Raw genomic sequence first — 19,094 nt, 5'->3', positions numbered from 1 at the left:
ACGCGCACTCGGCGGCCCGCGGGCTCAGCGGCATGGCTGTCAGCAGGAAGGACTGGTCCCGGCTGTCCAGGTGAGCGCCGCGGCGGGCCGGGGAGCCGCTCCGGGGTCTCCTCCGCGCGCCGGTCGCCCCCCTTCTCGCCCGGGATGTGGGCTCCGAGTTTTGATCCTGCTGCTCCGTAAGGGGGGCCAGCACTGGGGTCACACTGGAGACCTCTTAAGTGACAGAGCGCTGTTCTCGCTCCCCCACGGTTTCCTTTCCTCCCCTTGGGGGCTGAGGCCACACGCAGAGTGCTTGGGGGAGCCTTCGTCAATATGACCCCCTGCGGGGACGCGTTGGGGGTTTGGGGTGGTGTTCAAGAGCTACCTCATTTCCAGACAAGCCTCCCTGGCTGCCACGTTTCTCTGGGAGAGACTGGGAGAGCGGGCCCCTGGGGAGGCGTTCCTCAGCCCCTCTTGCGGAGGAGGAGAGGGAGCACTACTTCTTTGGAGGATCGAAAATACAAGGATCAGTGGATAGAGACCCGAGGGTGATAGACCCTCCCTCCCACTAATGAGGCGCAGACTCTGAGTTTGGCATTTTGGGGTGGTGTCTGGGCTGGGTCACCCCAAGATAGTTGCTGTTCCCCTTTGTGCCTCGGTCTCTATTTGTAGGCTGGTCACTCAAAGGGTCAGGAAACTGGGTGTCTCATCTCTGCCTGCGGACATCCTGCTGGGGTTAGATAAGACTGCCGTGTTGGGGGGTTGTCCTGGAGGCAGCGCCCCTCATTGTGGCTGGTGACCCCCGTGACTCCTCTCCAAGCTACCCTGCACCTCCGCTCAGAAGTGTTCACAGGAGCATCTTTACCTCCTTCTCCCCCTGCTCATCATCTACATCCATTTGCTCTTGAGGAAACGGAGGCCCATGTAGTAGCTCCGAGCTGCATTCCTTCCTACTCCTTGGATCCTGCAGGCCGTAGCCAAGTAGAAATTGACCTTTTTTGCCCCTCTCAGGTGGGCATTTGGGTACGGAGGCCACATAGTCTCTGCAGGGGCTGAGCAGCACCCTTCCCAGGCTTCCCCCATTAAGGGGGCATTCGGGCATGCTCCGGTGCTCTAGAATCTCCTTCCCCTTCCTCCAGAAGGGCTTCTCCCGTTTTCTCAGTCTCTTCTCCCCAGGGCTGGGGGCCCACCTCCTCAGACCCTCAAGACCTCACCCTGCTCTGAAGCACAGTGGCCTCGTAAGTCCCCAGGTGGAGGGGCCCAAGGGATCTAGAAAGGGGATAAAGTAAGTCCCGAGAATGGAAGGAACTCAGTGCCCTGGGAGGTTGGACACACCCAGGGAAGGTCTGTGCTGAGGGTGGAGCTTGGGGGTCCAGACCTTGGACTCTGCGTGTGGGTCAGTGTGGATGAGGGTTGATGTGGGAGTGTCTTTTCTCCTAGGCGTGGGCATATCTGTGCCTATGGATGTGTGCTTTTGTGTGTGTGCATGCAAGTGTGTGTGTGGGCGTGTGTGTATGGCCTGTGTGGTGGGGAGGCCTCTGTGGGGGTAGTAGGTTCTTATGTTGCTGAGTTTGGGCCTTCGGAGTCTGAGTCTGTTTGGTGTGAATGTTTATCGAAGATCTCAGTATAAGGCACTGAGTGAACAATGCAAAGCACACACCACTTGCTCAGGAGCTCACAGACTGGTGGGCTGTATGTGATTTTGTGTCGGTGAGCATGCCTGGATATGTATGGGGTGTGTGTGTGTGTGTGTGTGTGTGTGTGGTGGGTGGGCAGCTGGGCCATGAGAATGTTAAACATGGGAGCAGGGTCTGGTCTTAGCTTGTCCACTGCTCAGATGGACATGTGGTTGCTGGGGTAGGGCCGGGTTCCCACGGGCTGTCCAGGGTCAGTGCCAGGAACGCCCCGGAGAAGGAGTTCTGCCACAGGAGCCCCTGGCCGGCCCTCTCTGCTGGCCCCAGCCCTCGCAGAGCCCCGCGGGCAGACACAGCCGCTGCCAACAGTCACCCTGGCGAGGCACCTGGAGCAGAGGACCGCTCCTTCTCTGCTCCCTGCGTGAACAACAAGCCTCAGCGGGCAGGAGGGAAAGGGCTGTGAGTCACTGTCAACCAGTCTCCCAGGCTGGGGAGGACGGCAGTGAGGGCGGGACCCTTGTGGCTCCAGGTGGGGAGTGGAGGGCCAGCCTGCAGCCTGTCCTTGGTGTGAAGTAGAGATTCAGATGCTCCAGCCCTGGGATGGGGGCAGCGGTGAGCTGGCTGGCAGGGCGCCCTGGTTAGTGGCCTGTCCTTTCCTCCTTTGGCTGGCGGGGTGGAGGCTGGGAGGGGCCTGTCTGCAGGGGGTGAGAGGTGGGTCTGAGACTGAGCAGCCAGTGGTTAATCATTTCCCTACCTGGGCCTTGAGCAGACCTCCCCTCTCCCAGCACTGCACTCCCCTTCTCCCCTGACACCTCTCCCTAGAACATCAGGGCTTGAAGGGACTTCAGGGCCCACCCGTGGTGACCCCTCCGTTGTGCACAGGAGAACCAGAGACCTGTGGCCCTCAGGGGTTGAAGATTGGTCCAAAGTCTTACAGCACCTCCCAGCTGTTCCTGCCTTCAGTGGTTTGCAAATCCTGCTCCTCCTTGAGGCCCAGGGCTCTACCCTGGAGCAGCCTTCCTACCCTTCCTCTGCTTTAACCAGAGCAGCTGAGCCTTGATCTATTTTTCAAGCTTGTTTTGAGGCCCCCTGCGACAGGGATGCAGGGGGTGGGTGCGGAAGGAGGTCTCTTCTTTAAGGATCTAACTTCTGTCTGGTCTGCAGCAGCCGAGAGCAGCAGTGTGAGTCCAGTATCGGGGGGGGGGGGGGGGGGGGGGGGGGGGGGGGGGGGGGGGGGGGGGGGGGGGGGGGGTTAGCAGTCCTCCATGGAGGCAAAGACGGGGATGTTGTCTCTGAATGAAGGCCAGCAGGCAGAGGAAAGGATTGTGGGAAAGGAGGGGGTGGTGGGGCAGCCTCCTAGGGCTGTGGCATCAGGTGGCGAGAGTGACTGGGACCCCCCAATGGTGGGACCCAGGTTCCATCCTGGGCCTGGCTCTGGTCAATGTGTTGGCCACGGGGCTTCCCCAAACCTCTGCTCCCAGGCTGCACCATGAGCTCTGGCCTGTCCGCGGGTGGAGAAGCCTACTGGGTCAGAGGCCCTCCCAGGCTCCCCTGCTCTTTCCTCAGAATATACACACTGTTGGACTCTTAAGAAGGTGGGGCCTCACTCTGGCTTAGGGACAGCCCTCCCAGCACATCCTTTACCGCCATTTGGTCCTGTGGTTAAGGGTACAGGCTTGTGAGAGGCTGACCTAAAATAGAATGTTATTTTTTTTTTCTTTTTATTAATTGGGCTATCTTGGGGAAGTTACTAGTTCCAGTGACTTTCCATGTCCTCATCTGTGAAATGGGGATAACACCACCTTTCCTCACGGGGCTGTTGGTGAGGTCTAATGTCAACGTTATTTGTAAAATGCTTAGAACAGTGCCTGGCATTAATTATAGTAAGCACTTCTATGTTACTACCTTTGCTTCTTGATTCCTTTATTTATTGACTTATTTACCATATTCCACAACTATTTGTGTGCTGCTAAGTGTTAACCACTGTCCTAAGGCCCTTCATTACCATTTATTTATTTTGGGGTTTTGACAACCATACCTGCTGAGGCCCCTCATGGATACTGACCGCTGCACCTCCTTCCTCCCATTCTATCCATTTTCTCATCTTATAGCAGGTTACTGGCAATAGCATTTCTCCCCCCGGAGCGGGGTGGCGGTGAAGGTGGTAAAGGTGAAGCGATTCATGTTTTGCCAGGGTTTGAAGGCAGCCCCATGGTTCATGAGCAGCAGGCAAATGACCAAGTCACCTTGGGTGAACTGTGGGGTCATGGCACAAAGCTGGTGGACATTCAAGGACACCTGGGCCCCACCGCCTGCACTTCGAGCCCTGGAGACCCCTTAGGGCTAGGGCTGGCCTGGGGAGCAAAGTGGGAGGGTGAGTCACTTCTGAGGAGACCAGGCTCTGGCAGATCACACTCCATATATGGCCCCACTGGAGAACAAACAAATAAGCTGTTGCCGTCAGAGCTGAGAGGAGCCTGTGGGAATGTGGCTGCTCAGGACCAAGGAATCCCAGAGGCTCTGGCCCAGCCCAGCTGGGTGTGGTCAGGAGAGGAAACCTTCCGGCTTTGCGGGGCACTTTCCCCAGTGGATGGATCCTTTAGCTTTTGGAGGGTGAGAGCTTGTCCCAAATGTTCATAGTGGGAGGGAGTAAGTCCAGAGAAGGAGAGAGCTGAAAACATGGCCTCAGATGAAAGTCAGATGAAGCTGGTATTTCCAAGGCTGATGGAGAAGGGCTCTAATGATAGCCTTATGACCTTGACCTCAGACTTTAAATAAGATTCCCATAGCCCTTCACATGACCCCTGTGAGCTTTGTGTGTCTGAAGGTTGATCATTCATTTGCCACACACGAATTGATGATCTCTTATGAACCGACTTCAGCTGAGGAATGGGAGGGCATCAGAGCCTGGCTCCTAAGAGATGGGCAGATTGCCCTCAGGGGAGCTCGGCATTTGTCCCCCTTTGTTCTCTTCTTTGTCAAGACTGAGGTTCACGGTTCTCAGGGAGGAGGAGAGCCCTGCACTTCTGAGGGTTGGTGGTCGTACTTCTTCATTCCACATTCATTGGCCCTCGTGTGCCGGGCACTGGGCGGGGGGGGGGGGGGGGGGGGGGGGGGGGGGGGGGGGGGGGGCGTGGAATGCTGGAGATGAGAGATGCCCTTGCCCGTGATGTCTCCTCTCCCTACAGGACAACATCTTCACACTTTCTTCCCGAGCTTCTCATACCCTCTCCACTCTCCTTCCTTTGCCTGTCTTTAAAAAGAAAACAAAGCTTGATGTGCATCTATTGTATATAAATTATACCTCAATTAAAAAATCATTCCTGGGGCACCTGGGTGGCGTCTGACTTCAGCTCAGGTCATGATCTTGCTGTTTGTGAATTTGAGCCCCTCATCGGGCTCTGTGCTGACAGCTCAGAGCCTGGAACTTGCTTCAGATTCTGTGTCTCCTTCTCTCTCTGCCCCTCCCCTGCTCTGCTCACGCTGTATCTCTGAAAATAAATAAATAAATAATAAAGTAAAATAACATGTTTAAAAAAAAATCATTCCTTGAGAAGCACCCAGGTGGTTCAGTCGGTTGAGCGTCCGACTTTGGCTCAGGTCATGATCTCGCAGTTTGTGAGTTCAAGGCCTGCGTTGGGCTCTGTGCTGACAGCTAGGAGCCTGGAGCCTGCTTTAGATTCTCTGTCTCCCTCTTCCTCTGCTCCTCTTAGTCACACTCTGTCTCTCTCTCAAAAATAAATGAATGTTAAAAAAAACCAATCATTTCTTGAGTCCACATTCTGCTCTAGCGACTGTCCCCTTTTATTTGCTTTTCTCTGAGGAAAGTTTCTCCAGAAAGTTGCTGGTCCTCACTGGTTCCTCGGTTTTGACTCTTATTCTCCCCTGGCTGGTGTGGCCTGGCTCTGGCCCGAGGTGTCCGGATGCTTTCCCTTGGACCAGACATCTTTTCTCACTATTCAGTGCTGGTTTTCTTGTCCCCTCGCCCTGCCCCGGGGTCTTGGACAGGACCTCCTTCCTCCCTCCAGGTTTGCACTCTGCCCTCCAGTCTCCCTAGCTGACGGACTCGGTCCCCTTTGCACGAGGGTCTTCTCACCCCAAACAAGCCAGAAACGGGACTTTCCCTTCCCCCACCGCCACCCAACATCTCCCTAAACCCCTTCCTCCCCTGATCTTTCCCATTTTACTAACAGCACCAGGAATTGCTCAGGCCAAAAATCTAGTTTTCCTTGTTTCTTCTTCTTTTCTTTTGCCATCATCCCCATCCACAACCCCACTTTGGTCTTGTCTTCAAAATGTGTCCGCAATCCATTCCTTTTTCCTTCTCTCTATCACCACCAAGTTCAAGCCAGCCTAGCTCTCACCCGGGCAATAGCAGGTTCCTTTGTGTCCCCCCTCCCTCACACCCTCAATTCCTTTTTCTTCAGTAGTCAGAAGTAATAATAATAATAATAATAAATTGTCATGTCATTCCTCTCTGTAAAACTATCCAGTGGTTCTCCAGCATACTTGAGTACAACCCACATCCTTTCCCTGGTCTATGAAGGCCTTTTCTCTGGCCTCTCCTCCCTGTCCAGGCTCCCTGTGGGCCACACTCTGATTCTGGGTCTCCCTTCCCCCAAACAGCCAGCTGTGGGCTGTGCCCTCTTCCTGGGCCACCTTGCCGCCAGATCCAGCTCCTCTGGCTTCTTCGCAGAGGGCCTTCCCCACCCAGTCATCGTCTCTCACTTACCGCTTACCTAGTTCTCTTGTTCTGTGTCCCTTGCTGACGTCGCTTTGTTTACATCTCGTTTCCTTGCTCACTGACTGCTCGGCCCCCTGTAACACGTGCTCCATGCACAGAAGAGCCCAGTCCATCTCCTCCTCTGTCGCACCCCGATCCCTGGAACTATACCTGGCCTGTCATTGGTGCTCAAAAAACATTTGTTTGGTGAATGTTGCATCAACACGATGTTGGACTGAGAAAACCAGATGGGACCCATCATGTGGCTCCTCCTCATTTTAGGAAGGAAAAGGGAGGAAGAGGAAAGTGGGATGTGTGTGCCCCAGGGGAGGAGGGGTAGACTCAGCCTGACAAAAGGCTGCCTTGAGGAAGCTTTCCTTGGAGGCTCCGGTAGATGCTTTTTGTATGCAATTCTGTTTGCAAAATTCATGCATTTGGATGACTTTCTTTTCAAAAAAACACATCTGTTCCTTCGGTTGAGTCTTGGCTGCAGGGTGATACTCTGCAGGAGGGGAAGAGGCCCAGAAGGAATAGGGCTGGACAGCAGGATAGGCTGGGAGAACAGGTTTGACACCTGACAGTGGCAAAGGGAAGGCCTGTCAGTAACTCTGAGAGGGAAGAAGAAGGCCTTTTTCTAGACTCTTCCTGTCTGCAGGGCCCCACGTAGCACTGGGGGAGTCACAGGAAGGCCAGAGAGGGCTCGTTCTGCTGACTCTCGGGCCGTGCTGCTCCCAGCCCAAACTTTCTCACAGGCCTCTGGGTGAGGCACGTCTTCTGCTCCACCAGCCCCCCTCCCTCTAACTTCTAGGCTTGCTCAGGCCCTCCTCCTGCCAGGACTGCCAGGTTCTCCCCAGCCCTCTGTCATCTCTGTTGAAATCCTGTCTGCCACCTGGGTCTAGCCCAGGTTCTGTCTCGTCTGTGAGCCTTTCCTGATAATCTTGGCCTACAGCAATCACTCTCTCCCCTGCAGAACAATTCTGGGCTTTGGTTGGGCAAGTTTTTGGTGGACACGCTTTTCTTCCTCACTAGATAGTAGGTGTCTTTAGGGCAGGGACTTTGCCTTGTTCTGTGCACCCTCCAGTTGCTAATTAGCTGGCCTATCACAGTTGCTTAGAGATGAATTTGCTCTTTGGTTGGGATGGAAGGGTGGGTGGATGGAAGATGCGGTGGGCTGGCAGGGAGGTGGGGGGGATGGCAGGGCAGGTGGCTAAAGATGATTGGTGGGGGGTGGGATTGGGCAGGGAAATGGGGGGGTGACTAGGTGGAGGGCTGCTTGGATTGACAGGCGGCTAGATGGGCAGACGGTGAATGAGGAAGGAAGCGGGTAGGTGGGTGGGTGACCCACTGTGAGCGTGCTGATTGGGTCCTGTGAATGCAGGGCAACTGCAGGAGCCCAGAGTAGAGTGTACGGAGTCCCCCTGCTCCCTGACAAGTGAAAGCTGGGTCTAGAAGGTGAGACAGGCTCAAAGCGCTCCTGAGAAAGGAAGCGGATATCGGAATCTATTCCAGGCGTAACTGCCTTTATTTGTGAGTCTCCCCATTCTGAACAGCTGAGAAATCCCAGGGTTGTTGGAACCTCTAAGAAAGTTTCTCTGTGATTGTCCACTGATGAATATTATCTAGGAATCCAGGACCAGAAAGAAAAAGGAACTTGCCAAGTATATCTCCCTCCTTCAGGCAGAACCGTGCCCTCCCTCCCATGTTCCTAGTCACCCCTCAACAGGGAGGCCCCACATTCCCACTCTGGATTGCAGAGCTCAAGTCTAACCCAGTGTTCATCATCCAGGGTGCCCCAGGGGACAGGGCAAAGTCAGGAGACATTTTTGGTTGTCACAACTGGGGAGTGGTGCTAAGGCATCTGGTGGGTTCCACATCCTACAGTTCAGCACAGCCCCTGCCCATGGAGTTATCCGGCTGAAATCTCAGCAGTGCCCGGGATAAGAAACTCTGGTCCAACCCAGATCCTTACGGTGCCTTTATTTGAAAAAAAATTTTTTTTATAAATTTATTTTCTTCTTTTATGTTTAAAAAAAATTTTTTGTTTGTTTTTTATTTTTGAGAGACGGAGAGAGATAGCGTGAGTAGGGGAGGGTCAGAGAGAGAGGGAGATACAGAATCTGAAGCAGGCTCCAGGCTCTGAGCTAGCTGTCAGCACAGAGCCTGATGCGAGGCTCGAACCCACGAACCGTGAGATCATGAGCTGAGCTGAAGCCGCACACTCAACCGACTGAGCCACCCAGGCGACCCACGTTTACTTGAAAATATGAACCATGTTTCAAATAGTAAATTTTCTATTAGACGCACTAAAAAAGTGAAAAGAAACATGATTAATTTTAATAATGTCTCATTTACCCCAGTATATCCAAAATATTATTTCAATGTGTAATCAATATACAGAATTATTATTACTTTTTAAATGTTAGTTTATTTCTGAGAGAGAGAGAGAGACAGAGAGAGAGAGAGAGAGGGGCAGAGAGTGAGGGAGACAGAGGATCTGAAGCAGGCTCTGCACTGATGTGGGGCTCAAACTCATGAACCAAGAGATCAATACCTGAGCTGAAGTTGGACACTTAACCGATTGAACCACCCAGGCGCCCCAATAAGCATAATTACGAACGAGATGCTCTGCATTCTGTTTTTCATGTTACGTCTTGGGAATACATGTGTAACTTACACTTCTAGCTTGTCTCATTTCAGCCCAGCCATGTTTCAAGTGTGCTGTAATGACCCACAGACAGCCCAGGTCTGGAGGGTATTTAGTCTCTTCTCCCAGCCCCTGCTGGGGTCTGGCCTGGGAACAGGTGTCTGGGGACCCCGGAGTCTTGCCTGCGCAGCACTGACGCCCTCCCCCTCCCCCAGCCTGGCCAGGCAGTGGACCCTGGAAGATGAGGAGGAACAGGAGCGAGAGCGCCGGCGGCGGCACCGGAATCTGAGCTCCACCACGGACGACGAGGACCCCAAGATCGCCCAGAATGGAGACACACCGGCTGCCCAGAGGTGCTCGGGTCAGGGAGGGGGACGAGGCAGGGGACGAGGCAGGGGACGGACCAGGCACCGTTTCCCTATTTCATGTGACCCGGATGGACTTAGCTGCCCCAGACAGACCAAGTACAACAAGTCTGGCTTGCCCATAGGGAATGAGATGAAGGGTCCGCAGATGAGCTTCAAGCTTTTCACCCTCCCCAGGCCCTCCGCAACGCTGCCAGCCTCCACCCTCTTCAGAACCAGGATCACGTCTATGCGTTGATGCTATCCATGAGCCAATACTTTGCTGCACGTTTGACGGATAGAATGCACTTAATCCTTACAATATTCCCAAGAGAGAGGTATCATTAACCCATTTTACAGATGGAGAAACTGGGTCAAAGAGCACACAGGTGACTTGCCGAGATCACGTGCCTAAGGTTGGCAGAGCCAGACTTTTCCTCAGGTCGATCTGTGGCTCAGCTCTTTCCACACTCCAGGCTGCTCCCTGTAACCCAGAACTCCATGATTCCCTTCTGAGGGGAGGGACACGGTGCCTACTCTTGCTGCCTGGATTTTAGGGTTATGAGGGAAAGGAGGTCCCTGTGTGCCGGGGGCTGTGCTGGGAAGTCACCTGGAATGAGTGACATTTCACCCAGGAGGCCCAGACAGTGAATTAACTTGCCCCAGTTCCCATGGAGAGCAGGGTGATGAGGAAAGAAAAGAATTTCCTTTTGCTGGAGGCCAGGTGCTACAGGTTTTGGACAGTCCTCTCAGGTGGCTCGTGTTCCCGAGGGTCCCCGAGAAAAGGGGGAACAGGGTGTGCATCCCAGGCTGTGCTAGTTTCTGTGGCCACTGCCAAGGCCTGGCAGCCACGTGACTAATGGGAGTGCAGGCTGGTGTGTCAGGGGCGGGATGCTCCTCTCAGCCCCACCACTGATCATCTGTGTGACCTTGACAAATCCCTGAACGTCTCTGGTCCCGATCCAAGCTCCAAGTGGGCGAGCACTGCATTGATTCCTTTTGACATCCACTGCCCAGCACGGGGCCTGGCACACACAAAGTGGTTGTTCAGTCAGTGTTTGTTGATTGGGTCTCAACATAGGTAGCTGGACCATATAGAGGTTTATAAACTTTTTAAAAACATGGTATTCATTGTGCAAATTATTTCACGGAATCCCAATGTGTAAAGCAGATAGAAGTGATCTTTATTTAAGTGATAGCGGTAGGGTGAGGAGGGGAGGCCAGGGCTCTACTTCCTCACCCCTCCCTGGTGGCCCAGGAAGCATGTCCGTTGGGTCAGGTCCACCCCAGGGTCTCTCCCATCTCTGATAGCCTCTGATTCTTATCTCCCACCCCATCTCCCATCTTCTGGCCTAGACTGCCCAGTGTGGAAGAGGTGGAGGTGCCCAAGCCACAGACCGCAGCCCCTAGAGAGGAGGACGAGGACAGCCAGGCCATCCTCAGGACACGGCAGGAGCGGAGGCAGAGGCAGCAGGCGGTGCAGGCCCCTGTCCAGCTGCAGGCAGAGGAGGGAGGGGACAGCTCTGGCTCCGGGCAGGCCAGGCAGCAGCCCCTCGTGCCCAGGAAGGAGGCGGAACTGTCTCCTCGCCGGAGACTGAGGCGAGAGCAGCGAGGCCCCTGGGCCAGGGAGGAGGAAAGCTTGGTGGGCCAAGAGGCAGAAGGTGGAAAGAAGGGGGTCTCAGAGAAGACAGTAGCCCCTGGAAAGAGACTGGCCTCAGAGGAGACCTCCATCTTGGAGAAGGCCCCGGGACCTGAGAAAACTTCTGTGTCAGTGAAGAGAGCCATCTCAGAGAAGATGTACATTCTAGAAAAAACCAGCGTCTCTGAGAAGTTGCCGTCTCCAGGAAAGACATCAGACTCAGAAAGGAGACTGGTTTCTGAGAAAGCGCAGCTCTTTGAGAAGTCTCTGGTGTCGGAGAAGACCTCGGGTGCAGAGACAAAGCTGGCTCCAAAGACGGTGGCAGCCTCAGGGCAGCCCCAGGCAGGGGGGCGGCTGGCTTCTGGGGGGAGCCAGCCCACCACCACGGAGCAGAGGGGAAGTGCCCGCTCTGAGAAGAGCCCGCCATCCTTGGCAGAGCTGGGAGAGCAGGAGGTGCCAGACCCTCCGACTGTGGCTTCCCGCCTCCCGCCCATCACACTCCAGGTTGGCAGTGCCCCGCCCCTCCCATCCCTGCACAGGCCCCTCTCACCCCGCCCCGGGTGGTCTCTGGCTCTCTTGCTGTCTCCTGTCCCTCTCACCATGGGACTGGATTTGGCAATTTCCTCTCTCCCAACCTGCTTCCAATTGTTGTCCGAATAGGGCACACTGAGGCAAGGGCAGGCTGTTGGCTGCTGAAAAGGGCATCCACTGTGTTGCTAGGCAGCACCTGCTACCCCGAACCCAACTGTTACCCAGGGCCTGGATTTCAGGACACCAGCAGACTTTGGGGAAGCCTCATGTCCCTGCAGAAGTCCTGCTGGAAACTTCTGCCTGGTGGCCTGGCCCCGTGAAACTGTGTCCATCATCTGCAAAGCAGAGGCAGAGGGGCAGGGCTGTTTTTTTCCCCTCTTCCTCCTGCAGCTCTTGGGATGAGCCAGGCCACATGGGGTCCCCATGGCAGCTTGGGCTTTGGCTACTCTGACCTCCTGTGTGACACTCCCCCGCTCCATCCAGGTGAAAATCCCCAGCAAGGTGGAAGAGGTGGATACACACTCACCCACTCAGGCCACCTACAGCAGCTCCCTCAAACGCTCCAGCCCCAGGACCATCTCCTTTCGGGTGAGAGCCCAGGGTACCTTTGTCTCTCGTCCACTGGAGGGCAAGCTGGGGAAACCGGCATCTGTCACAGCACTGGGGCCTTGGTTAGATATCAAGCGGATCCTTTGGATAGTGAGAGGTTTTGGATTCCCACTGGGGGGCCAAGAGCAGATGATTTGGATTAAGTGAAGGAGACAGTTAATGACCCAGAGGGTGGGTATGGATGAGACTGAGCAGCCCCACCTAGCGGACAAGGTCAGAGCTGCAGGAAGAGGGCACCACACAGTGGCAGGGACCCCACGCCTGCCTTCATCAGGTCCTGATCTCACCCAGGAGGCTTGCGCAGTCGGGACGTGTAGGGGCCAAGAGCAGTGGGGCTCTCCAAGTGCTCCCTGCTCTGCCTCTGCCCCAGTAGTACAAGTGGTGTGGACTGAGGACTCTCCTTTTGCCCTCTGATAATTAACTCTTAATTCCTTGGTTCACTGGGCGGTTCACTCATTTTTGACAGACTGTGCTTTGTGCCTCTGATGTGTGGTAGGCCCTGAGGAGGAGGCTGGACTCCTGATGTTGATCAGGGCTGGTCAGGGCTCCTGAGTAGTGGGGAGGCAGACAGGAAAACAGATGGCTGAGCTGGTGGTGGTGGGGTCCGGGGAGGGGCTTCTGACCTGGCCTGGTGGTCTAGGTGGGTCTCCTAGAACCAGAGGAGGGTCTTTAACAGAGGTTTGGTTGGGGGTAGGAGGAGGAGGAAGTGTTCAGAGAGCTGAGCCCTTTTGTAAAGGAGAGCCGTGGCCTCCTGGGGACTGTCACTCATCAGAGCCTCTCTTTCTTGTTTCAGATGAACTCCAGGAAAGACAACTCAGAAACAACCTTAACGCGCAGGTCAGGGGCCTGGAGGATTTGGCTTTGTCTGATCTGGTCATGTTCGGTCTGTGTTTGCTGAGTGTCTGCCACCCATATTCCTTATGCCAGGCTGTGCCATAGAGCCCCTGGTGGGAGGTGCAGTCCTCGGCCAGGGCTCCCGATCCTGCGGGGACACTGGACTGACATGAGGGCCTGAGGGCCCAGGGCCCAGTGAGATGGAACAGAGAGGGGAGGGGGCAGGGACAGGGATGGCTTCTTAGATGAGGCAGGGCTTGGATGGGGCTTTGAATGGGGAGGAAGTTGGTGTGGGGAGGGGGAGGAGGGCCTTCCTGGAGGAGGACCACGAGCAGTGCAGGGGAGGGGAAGTCACTACTTTTAGCAGACCTGACTCAAGGGGGCCTGGAAGTCCGCATGCTCCACAACCATCCCCGTGCCCTGTAATTTTGATGCAAGTAGTTCAAGGACTGTGGTTTGGAAAAATGAAGCTGAAATGTGGTCTGAAAAACAGTTGTGCTCAAGCATGAGGGATTCCACACACTCGTGCTGCGTCCACCTACCCCTAAACACTGGTGGAGGCCAACTGTCCCAGGCTAGGCCTGGGGCAACGGTGGGGACACAGGGTAGGCATGTGAGTGAGACAGGGCTGCCACTCTCCAGCACCTCATGTCAGACTATTAAACTTCGAGAGGCACCCCCCCCACCCCCACCCCTGCCGCAGGGAGGTGCGGGGAGAGGAATATAGCCCCAAAGTGGCTGGAGCTGGAGAATACATCACAGAGCAGTTGGCTTCTGAATGGGACTTGAAATAGAGGGAACAGCCCAAGTAAAAGCCCAGAATATGAAAAGCGTGAGGTATCTAGTTAACTGGGGTGGGGAGGGCTGGGGGGGCGGGGTGTGGGGTGGATTCTGGTGTCAGGAAGGGAGCCGGGGACCAGACCGTGAGAGCCTTGTATGCTGTGTCGGAGAGTTTGGTCCTTGCCCTGTGGCCTGAGAGGTTGGAGCTGGTAGGATAGGTTGGACTTTGTTTGGGGGTAGCAGTGGTCTGGTGGCAGCAGGGGAGAGCTTGGGGTGGCCAGCAGAGGGAGTGGGGGAGGGGACCACAGTGCTGGGGAAGGTAGAGAGCAAGGAGATTCAGGAGGTGTGTGTGAGGTCCAGTGACAAGAATGGGGGAGAAATGGCCGATATTTCTGATCCTAGGGGTGTCCTGCTGAGTGGAATGTGACCGGGGAATGTGACAGAAGTCCCTGGACTTTTCCTGTAGTTTTTCACTTTGACCAAGTCATTATAGTCTCATTCGGTGATGGAGGCCATCTTCTCGTTGCTAGAAGGGTGGGCGGGTACTGTTCAGGGTCCAGGCAGGCCTGGCGCACACGTCTCACCTGCTTTGTCCCATCCTCCCGTCCTTCAGCGCCAGCATGAGGCTCCCGGCCAGCACGGTCAAGTTGGGCGAGAAGCTGGAGAGATACCACACGGCTATTCAGGTGGGCAGGGCTCTCGTGGAGGGCCCGGGGTACCTGATGAGCGTGCTAGGTGTGGTCTGTGCACCTCACCCTCATGCGTCAGCCATCGGTGTTCTCTCTTTCCAGAGATCAGAGTCAGTCAAGTCTCCAGGCTCCTCCCGCACCGAGTTCTTTGTGGCTCCTGTGGGTGTAGCCAGCAAGCGCCACCTCTTTGAGAAGGAGCTGGGGGGCCAGAGCCGAGCAGAACCAGCCTCCAGCCGGAAGGTGAGGGCTCAGGCCTAGCTGGTGTCTTCAGTCTGACTAGGCCCAAGGCCTCCAGATGCAGAACCTGACCCTGGCAATACTAGAAAGCTCTGTGTTTTCTGGGGTGCTGGGGGCTGGGTGGGGGGCTCAGTCAGTTGAGCATCCAACTTTGGTTCATTTCGTGATCTCACGGTTTGTGGGTTCAGGGCCCACATTGGACTTTGTGCTGTCAGCACAGAACCTGCTTCAGGTCTTCTGTCCCCTTCTCTCTCCACCCCTTCCCACTCGCTCTGTCTCAAAAAGAAAGCCCCGTGTTTTCTCATGTCCATTTTGGCAGAACCCGCTGTTGACTGGAGTTGCAATTCATAAGTCTTGTCTCTCTAGCGGTGTGCGGCATTCCCGGGGGGAAGGTCGGGGGCCTTCTGGGGCATATGTGGCAGGGGCTAGGTGGATATGGGAGTGAGGTAGAATCATGTCCCTGTGCCAGGACCTCTGAAAGTCCTGTCCTGTTGCCAGCGGCCCTCAGCCCTGAGATGCAAGCCTTTCGTTTCAGGAGAACATGAGGCTCTCAGGGCTTGTGACATCACGGCTCAACCTGTGGATCAGCAGGACCCAAGAGTCTGGAGATCAGAACCCCCAGGTACTTTGTTGCTCCCTGAGATCTCGTGCTACAGACCGTTGTGGTAGAATGACCTGGGCCAGAGAAGGGGCAGACCTGAGAGAGAGGTGCTCTAGCAGTGGAGAACATGGGGAGTGAGGAGGGCTAAGCCTGTAGGCCAGGAGGCAGAGGAGAGGAGTGGGCCTGGGGTCTTCCCTTTCAGGAAGGGGATGGGCCTGGAGATCCCAAGCCCCTCTGCAGTTGGTCTTGGGATCTCCCCCACCCAACCCTGATGTCCTAAACCAGGAGGTGCGGAAAGAGCCGGCAGCCACCAGGAGAGCCCAGTGGGGAAAGAAAGCAGATTCCTCTCTGGATGCTGAGGTGAGAGGGGTAGAGAGGAGCTGGCCCTGGGGACACTCCACCCCCCTGCCCCTATGGACACACTAATTGGCCTCCAGCTGTACAGTCTAGTACCCAGAATACCTTGGTTCTGCTCTCAGGCTTGTTGGACCCAAACTTGAGAATGCTGGGTGAACCCCTGAACTGGCTTTGCTTTTCCTGCAGTTTTGCAAAGCCCCTCCACCCGTCAACCAGCAGGTCTGGGGTCTCTGGTGTGTGTGGGCCTTGGGCAAAGGACCCCTTCCTGTCCAAAGACCCCCTTTCCCTCCCAGCTCTAGGAACCTGCTTGTTTTTTCTGACAAACCTTTGCCCCACAGGTGTGACGAGCCCTCTGCGGGGACAGACAAGCAAGTCTGCATCTCAGGGGCCCTCCCTCAGGCCCTGTCTCCAGCAGCATTCCTGTCTCTCACTGCCCTTGCCCCCTCTCTGCCTCTGGACCTGGGACCGGGAGTGTCGAGGCTCCTGCCCAGCCCAGCATCTGGGGGGCAGGTGTGCCCTGGCACCTTCTCCCCCCACTGCAGGCACCACAGATCCCAGGACCCACCATCAGCCCAGGGCATGGTGTTGGTTCTTGTCAGCACCGCATGGCTGCCACATCCTGTCCAGAGATGGCTTCTAGTTCCCACTCATGTCCAGGGTCAGGGCGGTACTGTCTCTGAAGAACCTCAGGGTCGCCTCTGTGACCTGCCTCCAGCAGGTGCCGCATGTGCCTGTGATGTCCCTCACTGAGGCCCGGACTTATGCACCTCAGCCCCTGGGGCCTGCTTCGCGCTTGCTGAGGCCCGTCGCACTGTGTCTTCCGAGCGCCTCATCTCCCTGCTTTGTTCTCCTCTTGCTTCCTGGGCCTGCTGCTCTGGGCAGGAGCCCAGCGCCTTTCTCTGCACCCCTTCACCCTCCTTCTGAAAAAGCTGCTCTCAGGAAAGGTCTGATAAACTCATTCACTCTCAGGTGTAAGTGACTAATAATAACCTTAAAAATGGATTCCTTCCTGAAAGATCTGCTTCTGAGCCGGGATCATCTGCGGTGTGTGAAGAGGGCTGTCATGACTGGATTGAGGGACGGGGCCTGTTGTCATTTTCCCCCCGCACGTTAAGGGGGGGTCGCCACCCTATTCTAGCGTAATGACGTGGTGGAGGGCAGAACTGCCACATTACAGTGCCAGGCCTGCTGCCACACTTTCCCAAACGCTCTCTCCCAGAATCCAGTCCTCCATTCACCAGCTTCATGGCCCATGTGGGCTTGGGGAATGCTGAGCTTTCAGGGAATCTCAGACAAACCAAACTCAGAAAGTCATCTGGTGCTGTCAAACCCTCTAAGGCTGTAATTAAAAAAAAAATGTGTGTGCATGAGTGCACATGTATGTACATATGCATACACGTACACACATGTCTCACACATATATGGTGTACTATACACATACAAATACACATATGCACACATATACATATATACTTATATACTATACATGCACATATATACACATACACACACATTTATTTATTTAATTAGTTTTTCATTTGAACGTCATTAGAACTCTTCTTCCGGACTGCTCTGGTTTTACCCAGAACCAGCCAGGGATGTGGGGGAGAATAAGGGCAGAGCCCTGCCCCCTTCCTCTCTGTCCCCTGCCTGCAAACATACCTGGAAAACTCCAGGGCTTCTCAGAACACAGCCCTTAAGGGCATCATCAGGCCCCAGTTCCTATAGCTTGTGGGGCTGAAGTAGCCAGCCAGGGACCTTGTCCCAGCCTTTGTGCTTGGGAGTGAGGGCTCCTATCTTGGGTCCTGTGGTCTAGGGGACAGAAGGCCCTCAGGGCCCCATCTGTGCAGACCTCCCAGTGACCCCAGGCTGGCCCATCTTCAGCCAGTGGGTCTCCTGTGGCTGGTCCCGTGCTTGCACTGAGTGAGGGATGGTGGGATGTGGAGGCTCTGCCCTGCACCCCACTGCCCCTCCCCTCAGGTGGGGGGAGCTAAGGCAGGCTGCGGAGGGATTTGGGACCCCCAGGCCTCTTCACTTCCTGAGAGGGAAGACCCCAGACCCACTCCTCTCTTCTGCCTCCTGGCCCACAGGCTTAGCCCTCCTCACTCCCCACTGCTGGACGAAACCAGGGCCGGGGGAGGAGTGTGATGAGCTTTGCCTGGAGACTCAAAGGACCTGCTGGGAACTCTGGGTTCCAACAGGGACCTAAAGACTTCTGCGTGGTCTATTCTAAACTTTGGAAAGTCCCCTGGCCGGAGAATTTGTCCATCAGGCAAGAGCTGTCCTCACATAGACTTCTTGGGAGAGGCTCCCAGGAACCTTCCAGAGTAGAGCCCTGAGTGGAGACTGAGGGGGCTGGCTTGGTCCTGGGTGTCTGGGGGGGAGGTCCTGGCAGCTGTGCACCCTCTCTGGGGGTGACCATCAAGGACAGACTGCAGACTGCAGGGCAGAGTGTTGGGGGACACAACCTTGTGACTCCCTGTGCCTAGCATTCATGGATCCCCCACACAAAGGCCGTAACCTCCTTCCTGTCCGGGGGTCAGCTCCCCAACAAGGAGACAAATGTACGTACAAGTACAAGATGACTTCAGTGTGTGGGTATGAGGACAAAGTGCAGCACGGCAGTGACTGGCTGTCTGAGCAGACAGGGGAAGCCTCTGGGAGGAGGTGACCTTGAGAGCCCTCTGGAGACAGAGCAGGTGCTCCTCCCCCCCCACACCCCACGCCTGGCCCCGGCTGCTCTCCTGCCCTAATGGCCTCGGGACCTCACACATGGCCTGCTCTCTTGGCTCTTACATTTGCAAGCAGTGTCCAGCATACGCTTCTTCCAGTAAAATTCTGGGTGAGGACCATCCCCGCATCTCCTCGTCCTTGCGGCCGTTATTGCCATCTACCTGCCTGCAGGGACAGGGGCATCTGCAGCAGGCCAGGAGCAGCCCTGCCGTACCAAGACGTGGTTGCTGGAAAGGGGCTAGACTTTCTCACTGACTGACTGCCTCCCCATGCTCGGAATTAAATTCCTGCTTTAGAACAGGGCGCAAAAGCCTCACAGAGTCCATGAACACTGAGAACCTACTGGATTTTTCCCATGGGGATCTGTGGCGATTTAGGGGCCCAGGTCCCTCTCCCAGGCATTTGTGCAAACAAATTATGGCCTGGTTGAAGGATTGTCGGGCTTACAAGGAACAGTAACCCACTGAAAGTGGCTCTAGTTAAGGGAAGGTTTAAGACCAGCAATTCCTAAATTCCAGATTCCAGGCCAAGGCACAGCGCAAGGCTGGGCTGTTGCAGGCTAGACAGGAAGCAGGATGAGGATGCTTTTCCTCCGTCTCTCTCTCCAGAGAGCCTGGCCGCTCACTGTTCCTCTGTCAGTCTGCTCCCACCACCTGCCTCTTTGCTTCCCTGTCGTCCTTCTCCCCCCGGATGCTGACTGGCAGGCATGTGGCCTCAGCTTGCCCTACACAGATCTCCCGGCCGCATGGAGGACCACATG

General features: G+C 55.6%; 1 protein-coding gene across 1 annotated transcript; it reads left to right on the top strand.

Annotated features, from left to right (window-relative positions):
* On the top strand, positions 1-16,603 carry LAD1 (ladinin 1). Its single transcript, XM_029933144.1, has 10 exons — positions 1-70; positions 9,196-9,333; positions 10,681-11,467; positions 11,978-12,082; positions 12,897-12,940; positions 14,331-14,403; positions 14,509-14,646; positions 15,179-15,265; positions 15,530-15,604; positions 15,940-16,603. The coding sequence occupies exons 1-10, from the start codon at positions 33-35 to the stop codon at positions 15,943-15,945; spliced, it is 1,491 nt and encodes a 496-aa protein (XP_029789004.1). The 5' UTR covers positions 1-32; the 3' UTR covers positions 15,946-16,603.
* The last annotated feature ends 2,491 nt before the right edge of the window (positions 16,604-19,094 follow it).

The sequence above is a fragment of the Suricata suricatta genome, chromosome 3, assembly GCF_006229205.1.
Source record: "Suricata suricatta isolate VVHF042 chromosome 3, meerkat_22Aug2017_6uvM2_HiC, whole genome shotgun sequence".
Taxonomy (NCBI): domain Eukaryota; kingdom Metazoa; phylum Chordata; class Mammalia; order Carnivora; family Herpestidae; genus Suricata; species Suricata suricatta.
This window is presented reverse-complemented; position numbering and strand designations above follow the sequence as displayed.